General features: G+C 36.3%; 1 protein-coding gene across 2 annotated transcripts in view; it reads right to left on the bottom strand.

Annotated features, from left to right (window-relative positions):
- Window positions 1-12,538, bottom strand: part of LOC144450435 (protein transport protein Sec61 subunit beta-like) — a 296,273-nt gene that overhangs the window by 462 nt on the left and 283,273 nt on the right. Inside the window, exons 1-3 of one of the 2 annotated variants that reach the window (XM_078141034.1) lie at window positions 5,688-5,743; window positions 4,752-4,843; window positions 1,335-1,442 (exon numbers count right to left, since the gene is read on the bottom strand). In XM_078141034.1, coding sequence (XP_077997160.1) covers window positions 1,335-1,442; window positions 4,752-4,843; window positions 5,688-5,690 — 203 coding nt within the window. In that variant the 5' untranslated portion in view covers window positions 5,691-5,743. Of the gene's footprint in view, window positions 1-1,334; window positions 1,443-4,751; window positions 4,845-5,687; window positions 5,744-12,538 lie in introns of those variants that run through there. The other variant, XM_078141035.1, reaches the window with a different exon arrangement.

Here is a 12,538-nt window from a genome sequence, read left to right as displayed (position 1 = left end):
ATGTTATCCTCACACATTACGTCTTGTCAAAGTCGAACATTTTACCGTTAATCTGGCTAAACCCCATGCTGGGCCAAGGGTAAATATTGCATGTCAGTAGTAATCCATCACAAATTGATAGGCAGTTGTAATTGGTTTACTTCCTTCAGACAATTGCTCATTAATATTCAATTAGTACAGCTATACTACACTAAAATCATGTGGAGATGTGATAACGTTATCACATTTATATGAACACTGTTGGGGGTAGCACAGATATCTGTGCTAGCATAATGACTTTGACTAGACGTAATGTGTGAAGATAACGTAGGGTAAATCATAACATGGTCATATTGGAACTAGACTACCTCATTAATCACTTTAAAGACAAGCTGGTAACTAGATAAATCTTGCTATCACTACACTACACACTCACACATGGTGTGTGGCATACCAGAGAACACCAGCTACGCACTGAGTTCACAGTTTTCGGTGAAGTTGTGTGTGTGTGTGTGTGTGTGTGTGTGTGTGTGTGTGTGTGTGTGTGTGTGTGTGTGTGTGTAATGTATCTAGTGGGGTAGTCAGCCATGAATTTGTCAACAATTTGTTTACAATTAAACACTATGTAGTGAAAATTACACTGTGATAAACAGAGAAACTCATTGCCAGTTGGAAGTTTGAGTATAGCTCAAGATTTTAGTAGTAACATATCTCCTTGCAGGAGTACAACTGCTATCATCAGATGATGGAAAACAGTTTAGGGTCGACAGTGAAAAGCTAGGTGGGGTTGGGTAACCGGAACCAAACAATTATTTTTTTAGGCCTTACTAGTGAAGTCATTGGTGTCTGGTATACATACATATCATACATGTCATATATACAGTTTGAATTATCAAATATTGTTGACATCACCACAGTTGGGTTTGTTTTCACCAGACTGGCTATGTCCGCACATATAACCTGAATGTGAGGTCACACAGCGTCTGAGTTTTACAAATTAGCATATCTAGCTTAGAATTGGCCTTTTGTACACTGAGCATTTTGGAACACAAAGAAAGTGAGGTGTTCCCAATCTCTTTAACCCTTGCCCAAACAATGCTTAGGCTGTACAGTTTTAAGAGATGAGAACCGCCGAGTTTTGTTCATGCAGTTCCGAGAATACCGAGCCCCAGAGTACAGGAGGCAAATTCTCTCATTATTATAGCTATGCCAGAATTGTCGTGTGATGTGGATTTGGTGTCGAAGACGACTTTTCGGGGTTCTTAATCATAAAGAAAATACAGCTGAGATAAAATGAGTCTCTCCTGTTTCCCTTTTTGACGTCACAATAAAAACAGAATTCTGAGTTAACTTACACTTTGACACCTGGTGAATCTTCTGTATAAAATCTCCACATACCACCACTACCACCTCCTGCTGCAGCACGTGATTTAGCAGCACCACCACCGCCTCCTGGTGTTTTCCTACAATATCAAGAAGACAAAAATAGTGGAAAAACAGCACCAAATGTAAAGGGGAAACCATTCACATACATCAGAAAAGACATGACCTCAACACCGGTATGGTCATCATAGCTGTGTTACCACAGCTTCTTTCACATGTCTTCAGTGAGACGTGAGGATGATAAAATTTTAGTGAAAATTTAGGACTATATGTTAAAATAAACTTCATGAATATTTACAGGTGCCAGTCAATTTTTTTGTTGTGAGTTAAAAATGAGAAAAACTGAGATTTCTTGTGAATCCCCACATAGGAAGAGATAGGGGAACACCAAATTTGGTGCATCACTACAAACTGTGTTTGTCAATAGGCGTCAAATTGGCTTAGCGGGCATACTGTTGGGGACTCGATTCTGATTGTTAGTACATCCATTCTCAGAAGAAACGAACATCGGACAGAATCAAATCCTACTTACTGTCTGCAAGCAGGACTACTTTTTGTTTGTTTTTTTATTCCAAAGCTTTTGTAGGATGAATAATCAGTGTTTAAAATTAAATCCTGATAACACAAATAATAATTTCAATTTGTTGCGAGGTGTTCTTCATTAACTGCTATGGTTACTAGTACATGTCAACATAACTATGACGTTGTGGTTCGATGAAAATACCCTGGACAAGTTTATCAAATTACTGCCATATTTTATAAATTATGATTGACAACTGCATACATACTTGAGCCGTATCTTAACAACTTGACATCCGTGTAGGAAAAACAAAGCTGTGTCTCTGATATGCCTGACATGTCCGTTATCAGCATATCATAACTATCTCCCTAAGTTTACTAACACCACAGATAAAGAGACTGCAATGCAAAATAACGACCAAATCCTAAACTGCCTGATTCGACTTTGAGATAATATATTCAGAACACCTTGTGCTAGTTTCACACAAAAATACAATAAAATGTCAAAAATAATCACCGAAAAGGTTATGTTATGATTTATAATGTCGCAGCATGATTGTTGTTAAGTAGTGAAACACTTTTACTATCCTACATAGCAACAAAAGTGAAAGGTCACTTGCTGTCCAGTTCGTGAATTATCACATGAGAAACTGATTGAATACAAGGTTGTATCAAGCACCAATCTATCGCTTGGTCAAAGTACATATCATATATCATTCTGTAATTCCCAAACTACCCCTTAGCCTCATTCAAGACTTAGTAATTACAGGTCCACCTTCATACAATTCAACCTATCACATGTTCAGGATTTCTCTTTGACTGTAAGATATGTCGATGCAATGGTACTGTAGCTGATAGCATGACACAAATGTTGTATCGTACAGACTAATTCTCTCTCTGACCTAAACTTTATATCTGATAATTGAATCAGTTGCCCTATTCACATCTTGGGATGTTCTCCCCTTATCACATTTCCTCATTCTCCCAGTAAAGATCCTATCCCCCCACCCCCACCCCCATTCAGTGAGACATGCGATGGAAGCATGAAAGCCTGGTGATGATAAAATTTTAGTGAAAAATTACAATTATTCTCAAAAACTTTTAGGCACTATGTTAAAATAAGCTTCATGAATATTTACAGGTGCTGTCAAGTGATAGTCAAATTTTGTGGTTGTGAGTCGAAATGAGAACTGGGATTTCTTGTGAGTCACCACATACAATGTAGTAAGGGATACCAAATTTTGGTGCATCACTAGAAATTGTGTGCATCAGTGGCATGCCAAATTGGCTGAGGCGGTTCATTGCCTAACATCCACATTAATGAGGACTGCTTTTTTATTTTTTCGTTTTTTACAATTTTATTTAACTTTGTCAAAAGTCAGTTATTCCACACAAGTGACAAATACCTATAAACATGGACCCCAAAACAAATATACATAGAAATAAAAGACAACCAGCAAAAACTAGTTACAATACACAATAAACGGAAACAAAGATAAAATTACATTAAACGACATTTTGTACAATGTTAGACTGCACCCAGGTACAGGGGGATTTTGTACAATGACAGACTGACACCCAGGTACAGGGGATTTTCATGATCAAACTTGTTCATGAGTAGCTTATGGTAATGGTTTGTAATCAGAGTATTGAAATTCTTCAAATGCTTATTTTGAATGACAAGTGAAATATAAAATGACACGAGATGTACTAAATATATGTATTTTTTGTACATTAACTTAACCAAAATGACGTTCTATACAATCTGTATCGTGTTATACAGTGTAAGTTGAGTTACCTTGGTGTTCCACTCATATGACATGATTTTACAAAAAGATATACACATATCAATGCGAGATAAGCAATGACAGAGACACTAAATACAGGGTCCTTTTCCCTAATAACACATTGAACAGTGATCAGCATTGCTTTTCTTTTCCAGTGCAGTTGAGATTCTTCTACAGAAACAATTACACACGGACTTGATGATTTTAATATCTTCAATTGGGTACTTGCCTACTGATAAGCAAAGTGATAACTTGTCTGTGTCTACATCCCAACTGTGCACGGCACCTCTATAATTGTTAATTTTGCATTCTGAGTGTGTGTAAAGAAATATCCCACTGTGAAACACCAAGGCAACCCTGTTTGTACTGTAAATGGTGTTGGACGTACAGTATCAGTGTGTCCTCTAGTGATGACCAAATTTTGTTCTTGCGAGTCAAAATGATAAGAACTGGTATTTCGCGCGAGTCACCACCACATATAAATATTAAAATCTGATGAAGTGTACATGGTGCAAATTGTTTTTGGCTATTATGTTTACTGTAGCTTGTTCTTTTGTGAGTGCTTATTACATACATCTGACACAATACAATAGGTTTTCCTGAACACAATCTCGTACTTATGAGTAGCCAACCAGAATCCGTCTAACAATATAACACTCAACATTCAAAATCTAAAGAAAGAGAACCACCAAACAATAACAATAATATCATTGTCTGCACTCTGTGCTCATCCTCTTTTTGAACAGAGCACTAAGAAGTACTGTACCCATATGCTTCGGCACATTATACATTTTCATTGGTTGAGTGAATTCACTCAGCGCTCTTGTGTGGTTCGGGAAAACCTATGGTAGTGTGTCAGATGTATGTAACGAGCATTCATAAAAGAACCCACTACAGTAAACGTAACAGCTAAAAAAGTACTTTATCGGATTTTAATCAGATTGTACCACATACTGCAATAGTGCAAGAGATAGGGGAACACCAAATCTCGGTGTCTCACTAGAACTTATGTACATCAGTGATGCATCAAATTGACTTAGAGGGCACACTGTTACAGTTTACGTGTATTTAGTCAAACCATACCTTTGTCTGACTTGTGAGCCTCCTGATCTTGGAGCTACGGCTTTACTTGGGGAGCGTGCCCCAACATTGGTACTGCTAGCTGCTGGTCCAGGCTAAGATACAGAAAGACCATAATTAACATTATAATTTATACACATCCACAAACCATGTTGAGCAAAAAAATATGGAATTTATAACCTGATCAGTCTATGTCATAACAATGAGTGTCTATATCACTGGTTCAGCTGTGTTTGAAATATGAGTCAATACATCCAAAATTGCCATTACTTTCCCTCATTTTTCTTTTGATATTTAGGGACCTGGCCTGACCTTTTAGGCAAAATGGTCAATGTACGGCCTACAATATGGTATATTAAAGTAAGAAATAGTACACGCATCACACGTGTTTCTTAATTCTGACGATTGTTGGTGCTGTTAAAACTACGGCACTGTTACTAAGAATATTTCTGGCAAGACATATTACTGATTTGAATACAATTTCCGTTACGGGTACAACACAGTCAGTGTATGTACCCATTGTACGTAACTTCATAAGTGCGTAGTAAATGGCATAAAAATACCGATCACAGTGTAATGTTATTACCATATTTTACGTTCACAAGTACACAGTAGTAATATTTAGACAGCTCTCTTTCAGTGTCGAATATGAGATCTTTACAAAATATGGATTTGTCCACATGATCCAAAATAGTAAAGAAATAATGCCCATATCGCGTCCTTCCAAGAAGTACGTACGTGGCACTCCGATTGTCGAAGCCATACGGAAGTCGTGCGTTTCTCAACAATATTCATCATAATTCACAACACACACGATACATACTGTTTCAAAACATTACTAGATAGTTAGATGTACCATAACTCATGTGATTATGAACTACAAAGACCAAAAAGTAACACCATAAAGCAAAAATATCAAAGCTGATGAAATTTACGTACCATGTTGATTTTCTTTACGGCAAATGAGGAAGTGACGTTGCAAGGTCATTGGCGCCTGACCTCTGTAAGAGGGCGCTGTACCCAAGACGGCAGTGCGCAAGCGCACACTAGTCAGACTTGATTTCTAGGTTTCTGACTGCCCAAAACAAATAAATAGTACTAGTACTCAAAGATACTCTACTACTAAAGAAGTTACACCCAACTTTGTGCATCACCGTTACTTTTCAGAGCTGGATACATTATGTTGATGGAACACTCCTAGGAATAATGACAACTGACTATTGAATAAAAATAAAATAACCTCTTGAAAATTAAATATGGGCCATAATAATATGGAGTGGAGACATGATGGGCGAATGGTTAGAGTGGCCAGCTTGGAATTTGCGGGTTAAAGGTTCGAGCCCCATCGCTGCTGTTTGTTTCTGAGTAGCTATTAAAAGTCCTTGGGCATGATTTGAACCAGGACTGTGCCTCAAGTCAACCCAGTTGTATAATTGGGGACCTGGTAGGATAGATAGAACTTGAAATGTGAATGATTTAATAATATGCGCTTATAAAGACTTCAATGGATTGTATGCTCCCCAGGGAGTTGAGGAAGTATAAAGGGACGTTGTGTCGTTATAGATCCGTGCCAGGGGTAATCATTGTAAAGTGTTTTGAGCGAAAAATGGGAAAGCGCTATATAAAAACCAACATTATCATTATTAGTTGATACACAAATATAAATCATGTTCATATTAATACCATTGTAAAATTGTTGAATTCGGAGAAGACGTGAATTGCTTCTGATATTAGCTTATCAACTGTTATGTACCGGTATATATATATAATTAACTGGGTGTTGATAGTGTATTCTTCACTCATCAGGGGTAGAAAAATGAATATATATATATATATATATATATATTACTATATATATATATATATATATATATATATATATATATATATATATATATATATATATATATATATATATATATATATATATATATATATCAGTGATAATATATATTTCTTTTTTGTTGTTGACCCCCCCCCCCTCTCTCTCCAAAGATAACTGTTTTGTACTTTGAAGGCTTCACATAAAAGTGAATGAAGTCGCCGTTTCTTGCGATGCGTGCGTCTTGAAGTTCTTGGACTATGCGGTCCTTGTCCAAAGTTTAAATACCACCACCGCAATAATTTATCAGCGTTATTACTTCGGGTTTATGTCAAATGTACACAATATATGTTGGCCAATGGTTTAGAAAGAACTTCCTTAAATAAAATTAGTTATCTATACCCACGTCTCAAAATACGTTGGGTGGGTCATGAAGTTAACTGTCATTAAGTTTTTGCTGAGGTCAGGTGGCATGTATGAACAATAAACCCGTGATGACAGATGAAACATGCACCCGTCATAATTTCCATAACGATACAGGTTGTTATGTAGCACACATACTTTTAAACATTTCAAGTTTACATGTAGATATGCAGCTCCCAAACTAACAGAATGGATACCATTGTCGGTAAAAATATTATGATAGTGTTATTATTCCTTTTGGTGGTTTCGACGACATGTGACGGTAGTACAGGTAAGTGACGATGTAGTTTATTTCTTCAGCTTGCAAACTATACATGTCATCTCTTTATAAAAGTATAACACATTGTCATTGGACACGCGACGGGTCTGTCATAAAGAAGTGTTCTGCATGTACGACATTGGACCCGCAAATATAAGTTTTGGGTGCAATGGAAGGGCATTTGTTATAATAGAATACCCAACTAAAGCGACGTTCGATATAAAGAAATTATGGTACTTTAAAAGAAAATGTCACGTCAGTTTGATATACTTTAGAATAATTTGAACCACTGGGGATCAGGCCTAGTTAGTGTTGTTTACGAAACACACAAACTAAACAACAATGAAACGCAACCTAAGATTAAAAGCCTTTTGTATTCTATTGTATTCCATCCCCTAAAAGTAGCCACCACGAAGACATACCTAAAAGTAGCCACCACGAAGACATACTACCATGGAAACCAAACTATAGGCAAACTAAGATAGATACACACTAAAACTATCGTTGCAACATATGTTGTTGTAAGTTTTCAATGGAATACATTCACAGTAGGATGGCATATCTGTTAATGTTCGACATCTCTGTACAGTATTAAAGCAAGGGTGATTTAATAAATTTCCTTAAACAATGGCATCACTATCATATACGATAAGTGTGTAATCTACCATATGCATGAACAATATATAGTTTCAGCTTGTGTCTATCTTGGATGACAATAGCTTGCTTTCCGAAGTAGTATTGTCCTTGGGTTGGATCGAATTCTACGCAATTGCAGTAAGATTATCGATTGATCATGTTTTTATCGATTGATCACAATTTACATTCTATAGGGATAGGATAATACGTTAACTGATATCATCAAAGTGATATAGACTTTAAGGTAGAACCATATGACATGTTAATTATTTGGGGTTGCTTGCTTTTTTTTTAGTTTACAGATAGATTCTGTAGCTAGGTTACCTTGGTGACGGATGCATTTACGTCGTTTAGTGATTTAACATGCCTTGCCAAGATGTTAGATGTTGCTAATTAAATATACTTTAGTGATCTTTTGTACTTCCACGGTGTCTCTATACGTTGTATTGAGTTATGTTTTAACAAAATTCCTCTGGTGTGGGTTTTGTATGTCGCTTCATGTTTATTCAGTTGATTAATTTTGTGACAGTTAGTCACTTCTTGTTATCGAATGTATGTATGTATGTATGTATGTATGTATGTATGTATGTATGCGCGCGCATGTGTATGTATGTATGTATGTATGTATGTATGTATGTATGTATGTATGTATGAATGCGCGAGCATGTGTATGTATGTATGTATGTATGTATGTATGTATGTATGTATGTATGTATGTATGTATGTATGTATGTATGTATGTATGTATGTATGTATGTATGTATGTATGTATGTATACGCGAGCATGTGTATGTATGTATGTATGTATGTATGTATGTATGTGTGTGTGTATGTATGTATGTATGTATGTATGTATGTATGTATGTATGTATGTATGTATGTATGTATGTATGTATGTATGTATGCGCGCGCATGTGTATGTATGTATGTATGTATGTATGTATGTATGTATGTATGTATGTATGTATGTATGTATGTATGTAAGTATGTATGTATGTATGTATGTATGTATGTATGAATGTGCGAGCATGTGTATGTATGTATGTATGTATGTATGTATGTATGTATGTATGTATGTATGTATGTATGTATGTATGTATGTATGTATGTATGTATGTATACGCGAGCATGTGTATGTATGTATGTATGTATGTATGTATGTATGTATGTGTGTGTGTATGTATGTATGTATGTATGTATGTATGTATGTATGTATGTATGTATGTATGTATGTATGTATGTATGTATGTATGCGCGCGCATGTGTATGTATGTATGTATGTATGTATGTATGTATGTATGTATGTATGTATGTATGTATGTATGTATGTATGTATGTATGTATGCGCGTGCATGTGTATGTATGTATGTATGTATGTATGTATGTATGTATGTATGTATGTATGCATGCATGCATGCATGTATGTATGTATGTATGTATGTATGTATGTATGTATGTATGTATGTATGTATGTATGTGTGTGTGTGTGTGTGTGTGTGTGCGTGCGTGCGTGTTCGCGCTGCGTATGTGTCCTTGTGCATGCTTATGAGTGTGATGTGTGTGCGCGCGCTCATTTTCTACTTAATACAATCAGCGAAGACCTTTTTTCTCTGACGTAACAATTAAACCAACAACTATAAGAATAAAATAAACACAAAAGTAGAGAGACTGGGCAAATGCCTGATGCTGTAACTTCAGGAGTGTGATGATTGGCGACTTGAGACTCATGTCATGTTCACACTTTTCTGAACTAACGATATGACACAGATACAAGTCATCATACCGACTGGTATTTACCGTGGCAGGGAAATGTTATATATAAGGGTATTGTGTATAACAGAATTGGCCATCTGTGGCGTTAACTAAATACTTCATGTTGGTTTTACATATTCTAGTTAATACGTGTTTGTTATATGGGAGGGGTGAAGTTGACATACCGATACTATAGGCGTGATATTACTAGATTTTTTAAAATCAAAGGTACGTGGATCACGATTTTGCAAATAGGAAGATCCAGGAAGAATAAATACCTATGTGTTACCTGTATCATACATCATTTAAATGCACTCATTTTGACGGTAGTGTGCCATTGATAATAAATGCATTAATAATGAATATATACAGATACAGTCTCTCTCTCTCTCTCTCTCTCTCTCTCTCTCTCTCTCTCTCTCTCTCTCTCTCTCTCTCTCTCTCTCTCTCTCTCTCTCTCTCTCTCTCTCTCTCTCTCTCTCTCACTACATATGATACAACAACAGCAGTCACTACAGATGAGACAACAAAAGTAACTACAGATGATACAACAACAGCAGTAACTACAGATGATACAACAGCAGTAGTTACAGATGATACAACAACAGCAGTAACTGCAGATGATACAAAAACAGCAGTAACTACAGATGATACAACAACAGCAGTAGTTACAGATGATACAACAACAGCAGTAACTGCAGATGATACAACAACAGTAGTAACTACAGATGATACAACAACAGCAGTAACTACAGATGATACAACAACAGCAGTAGTTACAGATGATACAACAACAGCAGTAACTACAGATGATACAACAACAGCAGTAACTACAGATGATACAACAACAGCAGTAGTTACAGATGATACAACAACAGCAGTAACTGCAGATGATACAAAAACAGCAGTAACTACAGATGATACAACAACAGTAGTCACTACAGATGACACAACAACAGCAGTAACTTCAGATGATACAACAACAGTAGTAACTACAGATGACACAACAACAGTAGTAACTACAGATGACACAACAACAGTAGTAACAAAAGATGATACAAAAACAGTAGTAACTACAGATGATACAACAACAGCAGTAACTACAGATGACACAACAACAACAGTAACTACAGATGACACAACAACAGCAGTAACTACAGATGATACAACAACAGTAGTAACTACAGATGATACAACAACAGTAGTAACTACAGATGACACATCAACAGTAGTAACTACATATGACACAACAACAGCAGTCACTACAGATGACACAACAACAGCAGTCACTACAGATGATACAACAACAGTAGTCACTACAGATGATACAACAACAGTAGTCACTACAGATGATACAACAGCAGTAACTACAGATGATACAACAACAGCAGTAACTACAGGTGATACAACAACAGTAGTCACTACAGATGATACAACAACAGCAGTAACTACAGATGATACAACAGCAGTAACTACAGATGATACAACAACAGCAGTAACTACAGATGACACAACAACAGCAATAACTACAGATGATACAACAACAGCAGTAACTACAGATGACACAACAACAGTAGTCACTACAGATGATACAACAACAGCAGTAACTACAGATGATACAACAACAACAGTAACTACAGATGATACAACAACAGTAGTCACTACAGATGATACAACAACAGCAATAACTACAGATGATACAACAACAGTAGTCACTACTGATTATACAACAACAGCTGTAACTACAGATGACACAACAACAGAAGTAACTACAGATGACACAACAACAGCAATAACTACAGATGATACAACAACAGCAGTAACTACAGATGACACAACAACAGTAGTCACTACAGATGATACAACAACAACAGTAGTAACTACAGATGATACAACAACAGCAGTAACTACATATGATACAACAACAGTAGTAACTACAGATGATACAACAACAGTAGTAACTACAGATCATACAACAACAGCAGTAACTACAGATGATACAACAACAGCAGTAACTACAGATGATACAACAACAGCAGTAACTACAGATGATACAACAACAGCAGTAACTACAGATGATACAACAACAGCAGTAACTACAGATGATACAACAACAGCAGTAACTACAGATGATACAACAACAGCAGTAACTACATATGATACAACAACAGTAGTAACTACAGATGATACAACAACAGCAATAACTACAGATGACACAACAACAGTAGTAACTACAGATGATACAACAACAGCAGTAACTACAGATCATACAACAACAGCAGTAACTACAGATGATACAACAACAGTAGTCACTACAGATGATACAACAACAGTAGTAACTACAGATCATACAACAACAGCAGTAACTACAGATGATACAACAACAGCAGTAACTACAGATGACACAACAACAGTAACTACAGATGATACAACAACAGCAGTGACTTCAGATGATACAACAACAGCAGTCACTGCAGATGATACAACAACAGTAACTACAGATGATACAACAACAGCAGTAACTACAGATGATACAACAACAGCAGTAACTTCAGATGATACAACAACAGCAGTAACTACAGATGACACAACAGCAGTAACTACTGATGATACAACAACAGCAGTAACTACAGATGACACAACAACAGCAGTAACTACAGATGATACAACAGCAGTAACTACAGATGACACAACAACAGCAGTAACTACAGATGACACAACAACAGCAGTAACTACAGATGACACAACAGCTGTAACTACAGATGACACAACAACAGCAGTAACTACAGATGATACAACAACAGCAGTCACTACAGATGATACAACAGTAGTAACTACAGATGACACAACAACAGCAGTAACTACAGATGATACAACAACAGCAGTCACTACAGATGA

Source organism: Glandiceps talaboti, chromosome 20 (genome assembly GCF_964340395.1).
Source record: "Glandiceps talaboti chromosome 20, keGlaTala1.1, whole genome shotgun sequence".
Lineage (NCBI taxonomy): Eukaryota > Metazoa > Hemichordata > Enteropneusta > Spengelidae > Glandiceps > Glandiceps talaboti.
The sequence above is the reverse complement of the archived record's forward strand: the minus strand, read 5'-3'. Positions and strand labels throughout refer to the sequence as shown.